The sequence below is a fragment of the Gracilinanus agilis genome, chromosome 5, assembly GCF_016433145.1.
Source record: "Gracilinanus agilis isolate LMUSP501 chromosome 5, AgileGrace, whole genome shotgun sequence".
In the NCBI taxonomy this organism is placed as follows: Eukaryota; Metazoa; Chordata; class Mammalia; order Didelphimorphia; family Didelphidae; genus Gracilinanus; species Gracilinanus agilis.
In genome coordinates this window covers 85677028-85699902 of record NC_058134.1, presented here as the reverse complement: position 1 = coordinate 85699902, position 22875 = coordinate 85677028, and the positions used below count along the sequence as shown (strand labels likewise).

Sequence of the window (22875 nt, the reverse complement as noted above, 5' to 3'; positions counted from 1 at the left end):
TTTGTCTCATGTGGGATTGCCATAGTAAGTGCCACCACATATTTGCATGATTTCTAATATAATAATATTTAGATCACCATAATATGTTAAAGTGATTGATTCATAATTCTCAGGAATTAAATAGTGTGTTCATACTCCTAAGAATAGTCAGGAAGACTGAAGTTCAAATCTGACTTCAGAGACTTCCTAACTGTGATCCTAGACAAGTTTATTTCCTCTTTCTCCCTTTGCTTCTGTGAGGATCACATTAAATAATAAGGCTGAAAATATTGGAAAATTGGCAGGGGTTAAGGGAGTTGAAGGAGAACAGACTTTGAACACCAAACAAAAGATTTTCTATTTGATCCTAGTGGCTAAAGGGAGCTGCTGAATTTTATTAAGTAGGGCAGTGGAGTAGCTGGTCAGACTTGTGCTTAAGGGAAATCACTTTGATAGCTGGGTGGAGGCTGGGAGACCAACCAGCAGGCTGTTGTAAAAGTCTAGGAATCAGTTTGTGAGTGGCAGTGATGCTACCAGAATGGTGGCACTGTCAGAGGAAAGAAGCTGGTAAGGTGGAATGTCCAGGACTTACCAATAGACTATAGGATGTAGGGAGGAGCTGAGAGAGTGAAGAATTGGAGGTGATATTAGGTGATAAGCCTAGAAGGAGGGCACTTCCCACAACAGTAATGAGGAAATTAGGAAGAACGGGTTTGTGGGGGCGAGGGGAGAGAATGAGTGCAGTTCTGTACATGTTTGAGTTTGCAGTATCTATAACATCCATGCAGAGATGTTCAGTAGGCAGTTGGAGATGCAAGGCTAGGAGCCAGCAGAGGAATTAGGCCTGGAGAGGTAGATTTGAGAGTCATCAGTTTAGAGATGGTAATTGAATTCATAGGAGCTGATGAGATCACAAAGTATATAGAAAGAATAGAATAGGGCCAAGAGAGTACTCTGTGGGACATCCATAGTTGGCAGACATGAATGAAGACCCAGTAAAGTATACTGAGAGGGAATAGTCAAATAGTTAGGAGAAGAACCTGGAGAGAGTAGTGTCACCAAAACTCAGAGAAGAGAGTATCAAGAAGAGAGTAAGCAAAAGTATCAGAGGCTATAGAGAAATCAAGGATGAGGATTGAGAAAAGGCCATTTGATTTGGTTATTGAGATCATTCATGAAGTTGGAGAGAGTAATTTTGTTTGAATTATGAATGAGATTAGACTCTTAAAGAAGAAAAAGTGTGAGAAGAAAGAGAAGGTGACAGCCTTCTTAAGGAGTTAAGCCAAAAAAGGAAGGAGAGATGTGGGACTTTCTTGAGGATCTTTTTGATAAGGGAATGCTGAGCTGGTCTTTTATCTGCCTGCAGATAAGGAGAGACTGCAGATAAGAACCATTGGGAAAGATATTGAGGAACTTCTGCTGGGATAAACCGAATGGAATAGAGCCCCTTGTGCATACTTGGCAAGAAGGACCATCTCATTATGTGAGACTAGGTGAATGAAAAGATGAGATGAGGATGAAAGGAGAAGTAGGAACTCTTGGCATAGAGCCTCAATTTTTTCAGAGAAATATGAAGTAAGCTTTTCAGATGAGAAGGTGAAAGAAAGAGGAACCATGGAAAGTTTGAGAAGATCCCCTGTAGTGAAATAGTGAGTTAATTAGGAAAGTTCCTTTGCCATAGTTGACCCTTTTAAAATTATATAGCATAGGGGGGCAGCTGGGTAGCTCAGTGGATTGAGAGCCAGGCCTAGAGACAGGAGGCCCTAGGTTCAAATACGGCCTCAGACACTTCCCAGCTGTGTGACCCTGGGCAAGTCACTTGACCCCCATTGCCTACCCTTACCAATCTTCCACCTATAAGTCAATACACAGAAGTTAAGGGTTTAAAATTTAAAAAAAAATTATATAGCATACATTGGTAGTGGAATTAGTCATGCTGGTTTCATGATTTATTAAGCTTTGTTCAGCAACATGTATTTGTAAACAGAAGCAATAGATGGTGGTAGTGATCCAAGGCTGAGGCTTAACCAAGGAGGATCAGTGATACAATAAGTGAGTAAGGGACTTGAGAAAAGAAAATATAGGCCAACCAGTTCACCAGCAGTTCAAGATGGAAAGGGAGGAAAGTGTAGTTAATGCAGGAGTGTTGGCCTGGAAAAAAATTTGTGAATGGAGGTTTTGGAGGCAATGGTGTGGACAAAGAACAAAGTTGCTGAGATCAACCAAATAATCACTAATTTTGTCTGCACACCAGTATGCTAAGTACTAGGAGAGTGATATCAACTTGACTGAAGTAAGGATGGAAATTGTGCTGTAATTATGTCAAAAACTAAAAGCTACAATTCTGAATTCTCTAGTGGGAAACATTTTTTTTCTCTTTTAGAAAGTGTGACTTCTGTAGCAGATATAATGAAATATCAAATGGGTCTTAAGGCCTCAATAATTTTGATTTTTTTTCTTAATTAGCACATATCTTCAATGACAAAGACTTGGGTTTTAATGATAAAGGTGTAGGTATTAATAGATAATACCAACTGAACTAATTTATAGATTCAGTGGTATTCCAGATTACTACGAAATCATATAAAACTAGACAAAATATTAAGATTCACTTTTAAAAAAATTATTTTTTTACCAATTACATGTAATATTGAATTTCCACACAAGTTTTCCTAAGTTATATGATTGAACTTATCCCCTTTCTTCCCTTCCCTTCTCCCCATGGTGACAGGCAGTTTGATCTGGGTTATACATATATTATCATGCAAAACATATTTCCATATTGTTTATTTTTGTGAGTAATCTTCTAAAACCAAAACCGCAAAACATAAGCCCAAATGAAAAGGTGGAAAATGGTATGTTTTGATCTACATTCTGACTCCAACAGTTCTTTCTCTGGAATGGATAGCATTCTTTGTCATAAGGCCCTCAGAATTGTCCTGGATCATGTATTGTTTAGAATAGATAAGTCTTTCACAGTTGATCATTCCACTATACTGCTGTTAATGTATACAATGTTTTTTCCTGGTTCTTCTTTTTTCGCTCTGCATCAGTTCATGCAGGTCTTTTCAACATCATTTCTTATTAGCACAATAGTATTCCATTGCTATCGTAATACAACAATTTGTTCATTCATTCCACAATTGATAACATCTCTTTAATTTCTAATTCTTTGTCACCAAAAAAACGAGCAGCTATAAATACATTTGTATGAGTAGGCCCTTTCTTTTTTTTTTTTTTTTTTTTTTTAAATCTCTGGGATACAGACCTAGTAATGTATTACTGGATCAAAGGTTATATGTAAGTTTTGTAGCCCTTTGGGCATAATTCCAAATTGCCCTCCAGAATGTTTGGATCAATTCACAACTCCTCAGCAATGTCCCTCCAATATTTATCATTTACCTTTACTGTCATATTCATCAATCTGATAGGTATGAGGTGATACTTCAGAGTTGTTTTAATTCGCATTTCTCTAATCAAGAGGGATTTAGAACATTGTTTTTATGATTATTAATAGCTTTGTTTTCTTCATCTGAAAACTGCTTATTCATATCCTTTGACCATTTGTCAATTTGGAAATGACTTGCATTCTTACAAATTTGATTTTAGTTCTTTAGATATTTGAGAAATGAGACCTTTATCAGAGAAATTTGTTATACAAATTTTTTCCCAGTTTGTTGTTAACCTTCTAATCCTGGTTGCATTGGTTTTATTTGTACAAAACATTTTTAATTTAGTATAATCAAAAGTATTCATTTTACATCTTGTAGTGTTCTCTATCTCTTGTTTGGTCATAAATTCTTCCCTTCACATATATAACAGGCAAACTATTCCATGTTCCCCTAATTTACTTATAATATCTCCCTTTATGTCTAATTCATATACTCATTTTGACCTTATCTTGGTATAGGGTTTGAGATATTGATCTATACCTAGTTTTTGTCATACTGTTTTTCAGTTTTCCCAGTTTTTGTCAAGATTCACTTTGAGGAAAAAAGTTTATGATCTCCAGGGAAATTATGGGAAAAGGATAGATATAAGCAGGTTTTTTTTTTCATTACTGATTTTCAAACTGTATTATTAACCAAATCAGAACTCTTTGGTGCTAAAACTTTTTGTTTGTTTTTAACCCTTACCTTCCACCTCAGAATCAATATTATGTGTTGGTTTCAAGTGTAAGAGAGGGAAATGGGAATTATGGTTGGACTGGATATTTAAAGTTTGGTTGCCAGAAATCTATAACCGGATTTCAAATAAAACACCCAAGTCAGGATGACTTTTATGGTGGTTCATTTACAATTAAGAAAGTTGAAGGTAGGGAAAATGTGAGAGAGAAACTCTGGCCTGCAGTGGAGGCCTGAACCAGGTAGGGCTTCAGAGGCTCCGGCAGAGGGGTACAGAGGTTAATTAAACAAGGCTTCTAGCCACAAGGCCTCCTCCAAGATGAGACGCCTCCCTGAGGCTGGAGCCTCCAGAAACACCAAAGGAAGAGAAAGAGAGTCAGCCTAACTTACCCACGTGACAGTTCATAGGGAAGCAGTCTGAGGTCTCACCTGAGCTCCTCCAACACCAAGTTCAAAGCACCAAAAAGCCCCGCACAGGAAGTTACCATCATATTTAAAAGATAGTAGTTTTCATCACTTCCTGTGTCTACCTCTAGTTTCACCTGGACAAATGGCAGCCTCAACTCTGTTTTGGGCTGCCCTGGGGGCAAGTCCCTTGTTTTTGATTTGTCACTTACTATATCACATGTGGGTCACAGACCTCCACCTCCCCACTTAATTCTAGTTGGGTGGGGTGACATTATTCCTGGTGGCTAAAGTCTAAAGAATGAATGAGGGTGAGCTAATTCCATTTACACACAAGGCAGAAGAGTGTTGTTAAAGGTTAGGCAATGGTGGGAGGGTTGAGGTGGGGGGGGGGGGAGTAAGGCACTTGCCCAGGGTCACACAGCTGGGAAGGGTCTGAGATCAGATTTGAACCCAGGACCTACTGTCTTTAGGCCTGGCTCTCAACCCTCTGAGCCACCTAGCTAGCCCCTGGTGCTAGTTTTAAAATAGAAGAGTGGATTAATGAGAGAGAGCAGATAAGGAAGACCCAGAGTCAAACATTATAACCTAATATTTTACTTTAAATGACAATAACAAACAAACAAACATACAAACACTGGGAAGAAGGATTCTTATTCAATAGAAAAAAACCTAGGAAAACTATAAGAATGTTTGGCAGAAAATAAGATTGGTTTTCCCAAGAAGATAGCAAGTATCCCCACCTTTTATTTTAAAATAAAAATAAAGAAGCAGATAACTTTCAGAAGTATTGTTGAGTGGCAGGAAGGACAGTGTATAGATTAGCTAGGTGGATGTACATTATAAGACAAAATAAATATTTATATAACTGTACTATTTAGAAGTTTTGTTCACAAAATGCAGTCAGAAAAGGAAAAGAAACAAATTAATGTGGAAAAAAACCTACATCACATGTCTGTGGTAAAACTGATAACCAGAATAACTAGGAAATTGCCATAAGTTTAAAGAGTCATTCCCCAATAGATAAGTATTCAAAGTATGTAAACAGTTTTCAGGGGGGAAATAGTTAATTCAAACTTTCAACATGTGAAGAGAATGTACCAAATCATGGTGAAGAGAAATGCAAATTAAAATAACTAGGTATTATCTCATACTCATCAAATTGGCAAAGATGATGAAAGAACTAGTCTGCATTAAATGGATTGTGAGAAAATAGGAAATCTTACATTGTTAGTGAAACTGTAAAATAATCCAACTGTTAGTGAAACTAAAATAATCCAACTGTTGTAAAAAACAGTTCAGAATCATGAAAGAAAAGTTACTAAACAGACCTTTTTTCACATTAATACTATTTATTTTTTACAGCCATCATTCCTTCTTTATACTCTTATTCCTTCTTCCTCTACCTTGATTCCTCTTTTAGGGATGATATCTGAAAACATATTTAAGGTCCAACAATTCCCTAGGAGATGAAACAGAAAAGTCCTGTATATATTAAAATATTCATAACAGTACTTTTTTGTAATAAAAACTGAAAAAAGAATATGTGCTTATTAATTAGGGAATAGCTGAACAGATCTATATGAATGTAATTAAATTTACCATAATGGTATGTGCTATACTATAGTAAATAAAGAAATAAGAAATTCAGAGAAATGTATAATGACTTGTATGAAATAATAGAGAATGACCAAAAAGCAGAACTTAAAGAACAATTTTCAATTTTCTGCAATAATATAAATTCAAACTGCATTAAAAAGGTTTCTTTTTTAAATAATAAATTGTTTTTTTCTTTTACAACCTTTTAAGTTTTTAAAGAGGAAAGTATTTCACTTTAAAATTGCTTAAGAATTAGCATTTTTAAGATAACATTTAAGTATCTTTATGAAAATAAACCATTACATTTGTTATGGCCAACAGTTGTCATTAGCTCTTTTACATTATTATAAGGGAAGTCTCCATAAAAACAAAAGACACTATAAAAGTAAACCTTTTTTTAAAATATTCATTGAACTTTTTCCTAAAGGATTTTTATATATCACATTTTTAATACACTGAACAATTCTATATTTGTGCTTCTGTTACTTTCATGTGAAACATTGCAAATACATATTGTTAAGGATATTACAGATGTACTTACTCTGTTATGAATAAAATATAAATTCTTTAAAATCTTTAGTGAAATGCAGTATACATTTTATTTTAGCCTAATTGTTGAGTTTTGAATTTAATTATATAAAAATTATTGCGTTTTTAAATAAATGTTTGAGTGTTACAAACAGCTTATATATATGTATATGTAAACATATATGTTTATGTAAAAGAACAGATTTGTAATTAAGTACTTTTGGTTGTTGTTAAACAGAGTATTAAGAAAAAAAATACAAGCAAGCAGGAGATGAGCACATACCTGAGATTCATTGTTTCCCGCATGAAGGAGCGGGTAAGTCCTTCTAAGGGAATCTCTCATTCTTCTCTTCTCCTCCTTCTTTTCCCCCAGTTTTTTTCCCCTTGAATTCAGTTTGAGGAAATTTATTAATTGAGTGACTAGTACTATAAAGCATTATAAAATGTGAAAATCAATGCTTTGGTTTCTCAGGCTTTGTAGCCATCTTGTTAGTTTTCATTTTTGAGTCTGCTACCTTTTGCCATGTATTTTAGATTTGAAACATGACTTACTTTAGGTTCTATTAATGAATGTTAGCATTTTTTAATAAGCAATTAGTATTTAGAGCTGTGAGATTTTCTAGGATCAATAAAACAGTTGTTTTTACTATTAAAGTAGGAAGCCCACTTATAAAATTCTCAGTGCAATATGTATATATTATTAAGTTACATTTTAAATATTTTTGATAACATTTCTTTAGATATAAAATAAAATGAGTTATATATATATTAATGATTTTTACATTTTACTTTAGCCCCCATTTTTTCATTTTCCTTAACAATTCTTATAGGCTATAGATCTGAACAAAAAGGGGAAAGACAATAAACATCCAATGTACAGAAGATTGGTACATTCAGCTGTTGATGTTCCTACAATACAAGAGGTAAGGTCATATTCTAATCCCCACCCTGCCCAACTTGCTTTTCATATTGAAAAGTTTTTCAACCAGTAAGATTTGTGGTTTTGGTGTTCTTTTTATTTTTAATTGCATGCTTTATCAGTCACAAACCATAAGGAGCAATTAGCACACTGTATGACAGAATCAGGATCTTAAAAAAAGATCTTGATGAGCTAGAACATGGGACCAAATTTATTTAATAGGGACAAACAATTTTATACACTTAGTTGGGTTTTTAAAAAAAACACTTCATAAGAACAGGATGAGAGAGTTATCGTTAAATTAACATAAAAACTAGCATATTCTTTTAAGCTCCATCAAGAGAAGTAAGTATAGTGTCTAGAACCAAGGAGATATCCTAGTATACTTTGCCCTAATTAGACCATATCAGTTAAACTGTGTTCAGCTATGGGTACCATATTTTAAGAAAAATATTGATAAGAAAGAAGAACATCTATTGGGGGGAAGACAATGAAGATGAACAAGGACCTTGAGAGCATGCCATCTAAGAATGCTTCGAAGGCCTGGAAAAGAGCACTTGATAGCTGCACTTAAGTACATAAGGGGCTGCCTTGTGAAAGGGGTTTTATTTCTTTTGCCTGGCCCCAGAGGGCAAACCTTGGAATAATCTCTACAGTATAAGGTAGATTTAGAAACTTTCTAACAGACCTACTGAGTATTAAAACAGGTTATATCAAGGGATCCCTGGTTACCCCTTCACTAGAGGCCTTCAAGCACTGATTAAATAATCTATTAGGTATGTTGTCAAAGAAATTCCCTTCCTATACTGAAGGAACAAGGAGGGTCTCTAAGGTCTCATCCTGTTTTGAGACTCTGGGATTAAGAACAACTCAAGCACTTACTGTCCTCTTAACAACCTGACTGGAGCATGTGTTCTGAAAAGTTAAACCAGCCAAGTGCTGGACAGGGAAGCACCTACAGGTTTAGAAAGACTTCAACTCTTGTTTTTATGTCATCTAAGAAACTGCCTGGACAAGTTTGAAGAGAGTCATCAAGGGATGTATTTGCTTGCCACAATCAGTTTATGAAGGTGGGAAGTAAAATAAAAATTTAAAACATGGGGAATGGTTATAATCTGATTCATTAAGCACATAAATAAAAGAACATCTCTTGAAGTATTAAAGACAATTTTAAAATAATGCTCAGTGGATTGAGAGCCAGGCCTAGAGACAGAAGGTCCTAGGTTCAAATCTGACACCAACATTTCCTACTGTGTGACCCTGGGCAAGTCACTCAACCCCCATTGCCTATCTCTTACCACTCTTCTGCCTTGGAACCAATACACAATACTGATTATAAGATGGAAAGTAAAGGTTTAAAAAAATGATCAGAAATTAGTCATTTTCACAATTCATCACATATCAGGTATGAAAGTACATTTCATAATTTGTTCCCCAAAGAAAATTATCCATATGTTTCCAATTAAGATGAATATGATTGCAAAACCAGTCTTTGTGTGTCACTTTGAAATTTTAGGATATAACTGTTAGTCATAAAAACTTGTAAATATCTTAAGAAGCATTGCTAACCACTAACCATCTCAAACTTTTCTGGATAAAGCAACTAGAAGAGATTACTAATTTGCAATTCAAAGAGATTTAATTCAGGAAAAGAGATTCCTTCTACTTTATTTCCCTGACCCTGGGCATTATGGGGGAATAGGGGCTTCAGCCTCCACATTAAATAATCTTCTATTAGCCTCAACCCCTTGGCAGCAAGTGTGATAGAAAAATCACTAGATTCTTGGTCAAAAGATCTATATTCTTGTCTGAATCTCCCACTAAATCTATGTGATTTTGAGCAATTCACTTTACCTTTTTAGGCCCAAGTTTCCATTTCTATACAAGTTTTAGAGTAAAAAGTCCTAACTTTCTATAAATCTAAAACTTTTGGATTAAGACCCTTATGAACTATAAGGTCACTCCAGTCAGGCAGGCGTAAAGGAACTTGGTGGTTTGGATCATTCATACCTGTAGAATATAATTTTATTTTCATAGGTATTAATCCTTATCTAATGTTATACAGACAACTTTCAGATTCTAGTTGGAAACTTTCAGGCATTGTGACCTGCTTTGTCCTCTTCCCAACTCAAATTCTCATAACATAAACTCATAATACAGAGATTTTATAATATTTTTGTATTTTGTTTTTGTATTAATATAGAAAGTGAATGAAGGAAAGTACCGAAGTTATGAAGAATTCAAAGCTGATGCTCAACTTCTTCTCCACAACACAGTGATTTTCTATGGAGGTCGAGTCATTTTGTTTTTTCTTTTAAATCATTTGACTTCCAATAGAAGGAAGCATTTGATTTTAAAACAACTGTAGAAATAATCATTAACTATTTAGTTACCTTAAACTATACAACCTAAAATAGGTGTATGAAAGTGCCAAAGTTAGAGTATATATATATTTGACTGCATTGGTAATAAAATAAAAATCAGAAGCTTGTAAATTGACTATAATCACATAATGTGATAGAAGGATTACTAGAATTGTAGCCAAAGCCATTAGTTTAAATGAATGTCACATCTGCCACATCTACCCCTTTATAACCTTGAGCATCAGTTTCTGTATCTCTAAGATGGGGATAGAAATATTTGCATCTTTTACCTCCTAGGGTTGTTGTAAAGGTCAAATAAGATAATGTGAATGGAGGAGGGGATTATTGCATAATTATAAAATGTTATTTACAAATATACTGGGCAGGTAGATGGCACAGTAGATAGAGTTCCAGGGTGGGAAGCAGGAAGATCTGGGTTAAAATCCAGCCACAAACATTTATTAGCTGTGTGACACTGGGTAAGACAGTTAACCCTATTTGCCTCAGTTTCCTCATCTGTGAAATGAGCTGGAAAGGAATGGAAAACCACTTCAGTATCTGCCAAGAAAACTCCAAATGGGGTCACAAAGAGTCAGAAACACTGAACAACAACAATTTACAAATATGCATATATATATGTATATTCTTTTTATTTTTCTTATCTAAAAGGTCATACAGTACTAAAGATAACAGATAGATTATGATTGGCTCTATAGTTGTTTTGTTTGTATTTTTAAATACAGATGTATTAGTCAAGAGTCTGAAAAAAAATCCCTAAACTACAAACAGATAGGCAGGAAGGTACTCTCAATCTAGATAATTAACACATCTTTCTCTGTAACCTTTTTGTTAATTTTGATCTTTTAGTAGAATTTGATTTAAGGAAACATTTGGTTTATAAAAGCACAGTTGCCTATGTTTGCTTCAGGTTTGTAAAGCATAATGTGAATACCCTAAGTCAAATGTTTTAATTTAACTTAGCTCATATTGTAAAACTGTTGGTAATGGGTAATGTCTGTCTTTAATTACAGTGGACAGTGAACAAGCTGACATAGCCAGAATGCTCTATAAAGATACATGTCATGAGGTAATTTTAATGTCCAATAACTAAATATTAATATGAACAAGCCAAACATTTAAGGATTATGTCATACTAGTTGATGAGAACACTGAGTTTTTTTTCTTTTTTAAGCTACAAATATGTTTTTATTGTAATGTTTGTTTTAAACTTTACCAAAGTAGTATTCCTTCCTCTATTCTTGCTTCACAGAATTACCTTTTTAAAAATGGTTTTAAATATTTTGTTCTCTTCCTTTGGGATATTTAAATCATTGTTCTTTATAGAAAATATCATAATTAGTCCTAGAAAAAAAATCAGGAGTTTTTTATTTCTACAACTTTAAAGATATATCCCCAAAATGGACATAATTATTAAATTTATTCAGTCTTGAACAAATTAATTTCCATCTTTGTGAAAATAAAAAAGTCACAAACATAAAATTGACTTCATTTTATAATTAATAACATACATGACATCAATTGTCCTTCAAAAATCAAATTATTATAATTTTATCAAATAATTTTTAATGATACCATTTTCTTTTTATGTTTATCCCTATGTTAAATCATGAGAATATCTGCAAAAAGCTAATTTTTTAACTCTGTTATTTGACCCAAAATATTTCATTTCTGTCCCAAACCACACATTTAACAATAGTACCCAGTCTAATGCTTAGTTATTATTGGCAATTAATAAGGAAGAATGGAGGAAAGAGGAGATATACAAGTCATACGTACATATTAAGATAGGTAAAATCTCATGTAACGGATCACTGAAGCACAAAGCCATTCAAGTGGACAGGCATTGTTCCATTGGAACAGCATGCTCCTGGGAAGCAGATATGTAGTCTAAAGTACCCTTTTGGGAGTGGGATACTGACCTGCATTGTTATGAGGTGTTATTCACATTATCTCACCTAATTAAGGGTTTTGTTTTTTTCTCATCCCATGTCTTTGGCTGGCCCACAAGTCATTCCTTAGATATAAATCTGGTCCCAAGGTGGGGACTTTTCCCTTTTGACACTCATTTCTGGTGGGGGTTTGGGTGCTGTGAGCCCAGCCTTTGAATGCAAAGATGAAAAGGGATATTTCTGTCCTCCTAGGACATTGCTCCGTTATGCCAGAGGACTATCACAACAAGAAACTTAATTAATGTTGTGACTCTTTCCCCTAGTATTTATCTGAGAATGGAAGTTACCCAAGAATCCCTGACAAGATTATTTGGGTCAGCTACACAATAGCAAAAAGCAAAACCAAGAAAACCTATACATTTTAACTAGGAGCAACTTTCTAAAAATAATTATTAATAAAGTAGAGATATCTAAATGACATTTCCTGGGATCCATATTGGTATTTTAATATTAAGATGTTATCATCCACAATCATATACCTTTGCAATGGCAAGTGGTATGTTTTTGGGTTGCTTTTCTCTCATTTCATAGATATGGCTTAAAGGCAGCATTTTCTTTTGTATTAGAGTGAGGAATTTTAAAGTTTTCACCCAAAAATTTAACTTTGCTATTTCAGGTATTATAATTATTTTTATTCTTTTTTCAGTGCTGTATTTAAGCAACTTTGTAGAAGGATAAACCTTATAAACATTAAACTATTTTTAGCAATCTGAATTCCCTTTGAGTCCTTATAAATGTACATGTATGTTTATACATTAGGCAATAAAATATTCTTTAGTTGATTTTTTTGTTTTTATTTTTCAGCTGGATGAACTGCAGCTTTGCAAGAACTGTTTCTATTTGTCAAATGCACGTCCTGACAACTGGTTCTGCTATCCTTGTGTATGTTTGTGAAATTTTGAAATTTGCTTATTGTCATTTTTTTCAAGTGCCAAAGTTTTACCTCTTAAACATAAAATACAGGGTATCCAAAATACTTTTATAATAAATATTCATGTGTATATACCTATATATGCATGCATCTTTTCATTGGGTACCAAATGTTTCTGATGTTGATTCTTTTTAATTTATTTGAAAATATATAATGTCATAGCTGTGGTTCAGATGCAATAGGAAACATGCATGTCTTCAAGTAGGCAGACATCAGCAATATAAATTTAATCATCATCACTCAAATCAAAATGAGAGTTAAATCTTAGCACCTGCTTTATAGAAAAGTATCATTTAATGTTGGAGACCCAGAAGCTTTCTCTATCTAGTACTGAGATATTTCTTAAGCTTGATTTTTCCCAACTTTAATTACTCTTGTCTAGCAAGAGTTTTATGGTTTTTCATTTGTCCGCAGCATTCTGAGGACTCTAAATGGAATGGCTATTTCTCACAATGAATCTTAGGGAGAAGTAAGAAAAAAGTACTTAAATACATTTATCTATCCCAGGCATGCCACCCCAAAAGTTTCTAGCCCAACCAGAGCCTGAAAAAGGACCAATAAACTGCATGTACCTGACCGTCCCCTACAGGTACATTATCCAACTTCCTTGAACAGAGCAGAGGTCTTTCTTCATTAATGAGAACAATAACAGCACCTACCTCATGAGATTATTCGGAAGATCAAATGAGATATTTTATGTACAGTTCTTGCAATCATTCAAACACTATATAAATACTAGCTACAATTAAAATGACTGATATAGGCAAATGTTCTATAAATTATAACTTAAGGCAATTTCTTGTATTTCTGAAAATCCGTTCTGTAGCTTTTGAGAGAAGACCTTAAAAGCTGGGCATTTTCTAGTTTCTAATGCACAGTAGCATTCATGGTTTTAAATAGTACTGACTGGCTTGTTCTATAATGTAGCTGGGTAATCCAGAGAATACTGTTTTCAGGCAATATAGGAAATGGAGAAGAAGCTACTTTACTACCTTTACCTATCAATGATTATATATATTTGTTTTCCTTGAAAATTTATTGCATTTTCTTTGAGGAAGCAATATCATCTACTGTGTAAAAACATTCCCTATTAACACATGAGCATAAAAAATTAAAGTAAAAAAGTAGAAATTTGGTTTTAGTGAAGTTTTGATTTTAAGTGACTATTAGAATAGTTTATAGTTTAAATGCTAATATTATATTTGCTGGAACATTTTTTAAAGTATATGGGGAATGTGTTTTATTTTTAGATACCTAATCATGAGCTGGTTTGGGCCAAAATGAAAGGGTTTGGATTTTGGCCAGCCAAAGTCATGCAGAAAGAGGACAATCAAGTTGATGTTCGCTTCTTTGGTCACCATCACCAAAGGTAATTTATGAATTCCTTATACAAATTGTCATAACTTTCTTTGCCTTTAAAGAAGGTGTCTTTACTATTACTTTTTATTAGTCTCAAATTTCCTAATGCTTTCATGTTTTCAAGACTATTTCAACTAAATGTTATTCAGTCATAGAGATTTGAGACAAGAGCTTCATTAATTCTTTAGAGTAATTTTAAAGTTTGATTCATATTAAATAAAAAGAAATGAAGTATATGGCCCATCTTTAACTTGAACTTTAACAATTGCCAACCAGTTTCAGAAAATATTTGCTAGAAGTTGCATAATCATCTGACAAATATTTTTAATATATACAATCAGTTATAAAGCCTGAACCACATAATGAACAAATGGAATAATCTATCATTTCCTTATGTATTAAATTTAAAGACATTTTTGATAACTGAAACTGTTTAATAATATAACAATAGTGTATTAGCCTTGAATATTGATTAAGATAGAAGGATTGAAAGGTTCATAGTACATAGTACAATACAGATTTAGTAGTACTATAATGTGATAATGGTAGTTTCAGCCTTATTGACAAAGACCTAGTAAAATCCAGGGGTTTTAACATCAGGGAAATACAACATGGAAGATGGCAGGGTGGAATTCCTGCAAGATACAGGGTCAAGCCTCACCCAGAATTCCAGGGGACCCCCCCCCCCAGAAAACTCTGGGTGAGGGAACAGTTTGAAAGCAGTTAAACAGTTGATTCCTGGCTGTTGAAGTGAGCAGGTCACACTGCCTGCTGTTCCTGGTTTGGGGATTGTTTTGGAGGCCATCTGGGGCGAGAACCATCTTGGTTCAGCTCAGTGGTTTGCTTGTTTAGCTGAACTAGACCTTTCTAGTAACAGCACAATTGTTATTTAGTTTTTTAGATATTAGAAGTGATAATTACAGGTTTGAGGGCAGGCTAGCTAAAAGTCTGCCACTCCCTCCTGGGCGGGGAGGGGCAATTTCTACCTAATGGTTCAGGGCTTCCCAGATCTTATCCAAATCCTTGATAACCCTTCCCTGCCTTCCCTACTTATTTTATCAGTATAAACTTCATCTTTGGGGAGCAGTGCCTGTTTATTATTCTGAGGACACTTACATCCAACTTCAGCTAAGTTTCCTTCAGCTGTCCTGCCAATATAAGTTACATTAGTCCCTTAAAACAAGAAAACATCAAGCTTTTCCTATTGTTCCTCAGTCAAACCTGTTGGGAATATAAGTTGAGAAAGTGAACATCATTAGAGATTTGCCTTGCTGAGCCTTGCCAGGGGACATCAGTCCTGTCTCCATTTCCAACTGATTTCCAACTGCTTGGTGGGAGGGGTGAAAGTAAGGAGTACCTACCCCTTCCTACTCACTCTAGCCTGTGTATGGGGGAGGAGTGAGTCCTGCAGGTTTCTAGTTTCAGGCCATCACTTCAGCTTCCCAAACATCTCTGTTAAGATCAATATAACAAGTACATAGTACAATTCAGATTTAGTAGTACTATAATGTGATTATGGTAGTTTCAGCCTTATTGATAAAGACCTAGTAAAACCCAGGGGTTTTAACATCAGGGAAATTATCACCTTTCAGGTAGAATATACAGTTTAACTGAGTGCATGTAAAAATATGGGTAATTCTTTTTAATATGCATGAGAATTGTATATACTACATCCATGAGTATAAGACATAGTTGCTAGCTTAGTAAATATTTTTTCTCTTTGTTTGCAAGAGGACCTCAGCTTCCAAATTATATTTTTCAGGTTTTGGATTTAGATGTTTAATCAATGGCAGAAATAATTTTCATTTTTTTATTTCCATAAAATTACTTTTAATGGCTTTACTTTCAGAAAATGGAATGTATTATAACATAAATCTGTAGTATATCTGCCAGTCACATTGACATTGACTAAAAATTAGTTATAACTTAAAGTTTTAAGTTCTTTAAAAATAATTCTATTAATAAATTTTCTAGAACAAACATATTGTGTACCTTCCATATATAAGACTTTGGGGGATACGTTAATCACTTTATTGGGTGCTAGGGATAAAAAGGCAAAACTGAAATAGTTCTTGTCCTTAAAGTGAATTTGACTCATCTCCATGCAGACGAATTGGGGATAGATAGATAGATAGATAGATAGATAGATAGATAGATAGATATCCAGCCCCAGCTTCTCCCCTGAGCTTCAGTTCAGTATCAAACTGGATGTCCCAGAGACATTTTAAACTCAACATGTCTAAAATTTTACTTATTCTTTTGAGGCAGCTAGGCGGCACAATGGTAAGTCCTCTGAACCTGGAATTAGGAAGACCTGAGTTCAAATCCAGTGTCAGACATTTTCTGGTTTTATGATTCTTGGCAAGTCACCTAACCTCTGTCTGCCTCAATTTCCTCAACTGTCAAATGGGGATAATAATATCACCTATTTTGCAGGGATCATATGGGATAATATTTGTAAAGTACCTGTCACATGTATAAATGCTTATTCCCCTGTTTTTCCTTTCCCTTCTCTTTTCACATAAAACTTTTCCTCTCTGATACTTCTATATTTCTGTTGAAGGAACCATTATCCTTCCAGTTTCACATTTGTAATTTCAGCTTTATACTGGACTCCTCAATCTCATTTATCTAGTCAGTTGGAAAATCTTGCCATTTCTATTTTTACAACATCTTTGCATCTGACCTTTTCTCTCCTCTTATACACCACTACCATATGGTTTGGGTGTTTGTCACCTCTGTGATACCTCTTACCTATATTATTGCCACAACCTATTAATTGGTCTCCTTCCCTCAGTTGAGTCTCTCTCCTCTCCAGTTAATTCTATACACTATTGCCTAAGTGACTTTAAGTATAGATCAGTCCTTTTTTTTTTCTTTTAAAGCCCTTCCCAACTTGACTTCAAGCTTCATCATACATTTTTCCCTCCTCCTGAACTGTTTGAGCCAGCCAAACTGGCTTTACAATACTCCATGTCCACTGGCTGTCTCTCACGCCTAGAAAGTCCCTTCCTCCTTACCTTTATTTCATAGAATCTCTTTCTTCCTTTAAGTTGAAATGTGGGCATCATCTTTTGCCTGAAATTCTTCATGATTCTCCAAGCTTCTATTGTTATATAATACCTTGTATTTAATTATGTTGTGAATGTGTATTTTCTTTCTCTCTCTCTCTCTCTCTCTCTCTCTCTCTCTCTCTCTCTCTCTCTCTCTCTCTCTCTCTCTCTCTTTTCTTATTTTTCCCAATAAATTGTAAGCTCATTCTAAGCATTCTTTGTATTTGTGTTTCCAGCACCTGGCACAGACATTTAATAAATACTTCTTGATTGATATGAAATATACAAAATAATATATAAGCTAATTTGGGAAGATATATCCACCAATGGTGAGGTCCAGGAAAAGCCTCATATAAGAGGTGGTATTTCAGCTGAGTTTGGAAGGAAACTGGGTTTTCTAGAGGAGTAAGGTGATGATAGCATGGGTAACAAATTGCCTATGCAAAGGTACTGATGTGGGAAGCTGACTGTTTAATAAGGAACAGCAGGGCCAGTTGGCCTGGATTATAGCATGTGGAATCATGTATTCCAAGCCTGGAAACATGAGTTATAGATCAGAGAAGGCTTTAACAAACCAAAAAGATTTTGTATTTGATCCTAAAGGTAATAGGGAGCTAGGGGAATTTATTTAGTTCAGGATGCACATGTTTGAACTTCTGCTATAGAAATATCACTTTGATAGCTATGTGGATGATGGATTGGAATGAGTAGAGATCTGAGACAGAGAGACCAATTAGGAAATATTTGTAGTAGTCCAGAGGAGGTAATGAATGACTGAACTAGAATGGTGATGACTATGTGAGTCAGGGCAGAGGAAGGGAAGATACCAGAAATGTTTTGGAAGTAGAATTTAAAATTCTTGGCAACTGATTAGATATATGGCATAGGGGAAATGAGGAGTCAGGGTGACTGAAATTGCAAACCTGGATGATTGGAAAGATCTTTGGGCCCTCAGCAGAAATAGGGACATTAGGCTATAGTATAGCTTTGGGAGAAAAGACAATGATGCCTTTAGAAGCCTTTCGGTCTTCTAGTTACAGATGTCCTGTTGGCACTTAGTAATGTGGATCCAGAGAAAGACATGGACTAGATATCTAGATCTGTATGTCTTTTGTGTAGAAATGATTAATAATATCAAACTAAAGAATGGAGAGAGAAGAGGGACCAGGATGGAGCCTTGGTGGTATATTTGCTGTTAGGACAAAATATGGCTGATGCTCCATCAAAGGAATCTGCAAAGGTAGTGGTCAGATGGACAGAAAAAAAATCAGGCAAGAGAAATGTCTTTAAAACCCTGAGAGGAGAGATTACTCAGGGCAATGTGGTCCCTTAATTTCAGAAATTGTAGTGGGTTTAGAGAAGCCACAATGGATAAGGTTTAAGAAAAGGCTGGTAGATGTGACAATCGAGCCTAACTTGGATAGTGTAGTTTCATTTGAGCAGAGATTGGAAGACAAATGGCAAAAGAGTTTTAGAAATGAGTTTGAGGAGAGAAAGTGGATGTATACAGTTGGTTTTTTAAAAGAGTTTTGCTGTAGTAAGTGGAAAGACATAAGGTATTGGCTTAAGATAAAGTCAGGTGAGGATTTTAAAGATAGTGAAGGACTGTTTGCAGATAGGTATGAGCCAGTAGATAAGGCAAGATTTAAAGCTGCAGAAGAGAATGATTGTGGGGAACAGTATTTCAGAGAATATGATAGAACAGTGATGGGCAAACTATTCCCCCTGGGCCAGATCCAGGCAGTAGTTTACCCATCACTGCCTTAAGCAATTCCCTAATCACTACATCTGGAAGTGGGGGCAAGTGATTAGGGAATTGCTTAAGGCAGTGATGGGCAAACTAGGCGTGGATCTGGCCTTGGGGAATAGTTTGCCCATAATAGTGATAGAGGATGGGATTAACCCTAAAGGGGTTGAACAAAGAAGCAATCCCTATTTTAGTGATTTGCATGCTTTCACAGCATTATTATTCGGAATAACCCCAAAAGATTTTGATCCAAATGATCCATAGAAGTGTGGGACAGAAGATGTACTTAGATAATTACAATACTAAGTGTAGTATGAAGGGAAATGAGGAATCAGGGAAGACTCTGAGGGACTAGAAAGATAATGGTGCTACTGATACAATAGGCACAAGGGAGAAGAGGATAGGAGGTCATTCAAACCTTGGGGATTACTACCAATTTACAGATTAGGTTCTAAAGAAATCTGAAATTTAGGAACAAAAACAGGGGACCCTAACAGGTCCAGGGGAAAGCAGATGGGGAGAGATCTAGGAATTCCCTTCGCAGCACTGTTCTTCAAGAGGTTGGTCCAAGATTCCATAGGGCATAGTATTCAATAAATAAAGGAATCCTTCTGTTTAGCTACCTTGGGCTCTACTAGTTGATACTGATGCCCCAGCAGGGCACTGGCACTGGAAACAGCTTCCATCTCTGCTTCATAGAGAAGAGCCTAATCCAAACTAATCACAAAGACTTATTTAATCCTTATCCTCAACCACATGTGATACCTTTGAATCACCATAACACCATGTTTTTTAAAAGTACCTCTCCTATGGCATTTGTCATATATTTGATATACTTTCTTCCATCCTTAATTTATTTTCCCTTCTAAATTGAAATTCCTTGAAAGGACTATCTTAATGATCATTAATATACTAATACTAATAAACACTGTGCCTTGCATATAAGCACACAGTAAGTATTTGTTGACTGAATTCACAAGCATTTATGTGGCAGGCATATAGGGCTAGAAACTGGAGATTAAAAAAAAAATAAACCTTCCAAGGGCTTATGTTTTGTCAGAATAGGCATGATGGGTATGTATGTGTATATGTGTGTGTGTGTATGCACATGTGCATGAGTATATGTGAGGATATTTATATGTACATGTTTACAAAAAAATTCAAGGTACTAGGGTTAAGAGGATACACTGAGGAGGGGAGTAGCAGTTGGTGATATCAGGAAAGGCCTCAGGCAGAAAGTGGTGTTTAAGCTAAGTCTTGAAGGAAACCAGGGAGTCCAAGAAGTAGAGGTGAAAAGAATCCACTTCCAGGCATAGGATATACTGAATACCTAGGATAAATGAATGACTCAATTATATTTGAATAGATAGAAGTGCCTTAGCTTTATTTAAATAAACTAAGTAAACCTGACTTACATATAACCATTCAGAATGACTATTGAAGAAGAGTTATACACCATCAGAGGGTCATCAGTTAAAATTCTTTAGAGAATTATAATCATGGTGAGGTCTCCTAAAAGAAGTGAGCTTTGCTTTTATTCAGGCACAACTGTTGCACCCTGTGATAGAGACTTTCTTGGAAGATCTGTCATTTGAATACACTCAGTCAATAAGATTTATTTAAATGAATACTCTGGGCCAAGCACTGGGCTAAGTTCTGGAGATATAAAGTGGTGTGTTATTTGGAATTTTGGGGGTCATTTGAGTTTTAAATATTTAGATATATGACAAACTTCCTGTGGACGTTTAGGGGACTTGGAAACTACATTTCCCATGATCCCTCTTGTAATACAGACAGAGAGGAAATATGATTACGTAAAAGAACAGTATAGGTTCCGGGTTAAGTTGGCAGCAGAGTAAGAAGCAACTCTTAACCTCTCCTGACCGAAACACACAAGACTCCTCAAGGGGACATAAAAACAAGTCCAGACGAACGGAGGAACCCCACAACAGGGTGCAGCGTGGAAGGTACGTGGAATCGGGACATTTCCATGCTATAAAGGGGTGAAACAGCTCTCACTAAATCGCGGGCTGAGCAACCACCCCACCCCCACCCCCTCCACACACACCACCTATAGCGCCGAAGCCAGCTAAAAAGAAATAGAGCAAGTTTGGGGCACCCATTGAGTCATTGGCAGCTCCAGGGCCTGTTCCTGAGAGCAGCAAGATTTGGGACCCCAAAAAGCCAAAAACACACGCAAACTCTGAGCGTGGGAGCAGAGCGCAGGCGCGGCAGAGGCATGGGGGGAGGCAGACACAGCCACAAGCTAAAGCTCTGAAACCCTGAGTGGGGAACCAGCGTAGACCGGTATATGACTGTGAAAGCAGCGCCCTGAGACTTGTAAAGGAACCTCTGGCAGAGGATCAAGCAAGGGGGTCCACCAGGGGGCTTGACCTTGGAAAAAACCAGAACTCAGACCTCAGGAGCCAAAAGACCGCGGACAGACCCCAAGCGCGAGGATAAAGCTGAGAAGCTGCTGGGCTAATGATGGCTACCCAGACTCAGGAAATTCAGAAGAGAAAGATAAACAACAAGAAAAAGAAGTCTTTAACACTCGACAACTTTTACACAGAGAAAATCCAGACAACCGAGCAAACAGAGGAGGAGAACAAACAAGCATCCGGACCCACCTCAAATAAGGAAAACTCCTCACAAGCTATGGAAGAGTTCAAAACTGAGATTCTGAGGAAGATGGAAGAGATCTGGCAAGAAAATAGCAGTTTAAAAGGTAGAATCTTGCAATTGGAAAGTGAGGCTCAGAAATCAAATGAACTGATAAGCAAAGTGATCCAGATTGAAAAAGAAAACCAAAAGATCATAGCTGAAAACGAAAAGTTTAGAGCTGAAAATGAAAAGTTTAGAGCCGAAAACCAGTCCCTAAAGGCTAGAATTGAGCAATTAGAAGCTAATGATCTCTCAAGACAACAAGAACAAATAAAACAAAGTCAAAAGACTGAAAAAATAGAAGGAAATATGAAACATCTCAATGAGAGAGTGACAGACCAAGAAAACCGGTCTAGAAGAGACAATTTGATAATAATTGGTCTTCCAGAAAAACCAGAAATTAATAGAAACCTGGACTCCATACTAAAAGAAATTATTCAGCAAAATTGCCCTGAAGTCCTACAACAAGAGGGCAATATAGACATTGAAAGGATTCATAGAACACCTGCGACATTCGATCCAGATAAGAAAACGGCCAGAAATATAATTGCCAAATTCAAGAGCTTTCAAGCAAAAGAAAAAATCTTACAAGAAGCCAGAAAGAGACAATTCAAATATCAAGGAACACCAGTCAGGATCACACAGGATCTGGCAGCCTCCACGCTAAAAGACTGTAAGGCTTGGAATACGATATTCAGAAAGGCAAGAGAGCTGGGCCTGCAACCACGCGGATCAACTACCCATCAAAATTGACTATATATTTCCAGGGGAAAGTATGGGCATTCAACAAAATTGAAGAATTCCAAGTATTTGCACAGAAAAGACCAGGGCTAAATGGAAAGTTTGATATCCAACCACAAAAATCGAGAGAAACATGAAAAGGTAAATAAGAAACAGAGGGGAAAGAAAGAAAACTTATAATTTTTAAATTTGCCTTTTTAAGGGCCTCAGTAAGATCTAATTATCTGTATTCCTATGTAGAGAAATGTTATGTATAATTCTCTGTAGTGAACTCTATTCACTATTATAGTATTCACTATTATAGTAATCAGAAGAATAATTCACAGGGTGAGGGTGGAACACTAAATAATCTAAGATGACATGGGGGTTGGGAAAGAGGGGGTGAATAGCAGGGGACACCAAGAGAAACTTGAGTGAATAAGAAAAATAGGATATTCTATTACACACAAAGAGGGCATGGGAAGGAGAGGGGACAAATACTATTATAAGAAGG

The 22875-nt window shown here is 35.7% G+C and overlaps 1 protein-coding gene across 3 annotated transcripts in view; it reads left to right on the top strand.

Moving 5' to 3' along the window:
- Positions 1-22875, top strand: part of ZMYND11 (zinc finger MYND-type containing 11) — a 178491-nt gene that overhangs the window by 137400 nt on the left and 18216 nt on the right. For all 3 annotated transcript variants that reach the window (XM_044679763.1, XM_044679765.1, XM_044679764.1), the window contains 6 exons: positions 6874-6951; positions 7466-7558; positions 9758-9845; positions 10949-11004; positions 12692-12769; positions 14069-14187. In XM_044679763.1, coding sequence (XP_044535698.1) covers positions 6874-6951; positions 7466-7558; positions 9758-9845; positions 10949-11004; positions 12692-12769; positions 14069-14187 — 512 coding nt within the window. The remainder of the gene's footprint in view (positions 1-6873; positions 6952-7465; positions 7559-9757; positions 9846-10948; positions 11005-12691; positions 12770-14068; positions 14188-22875) is intronic.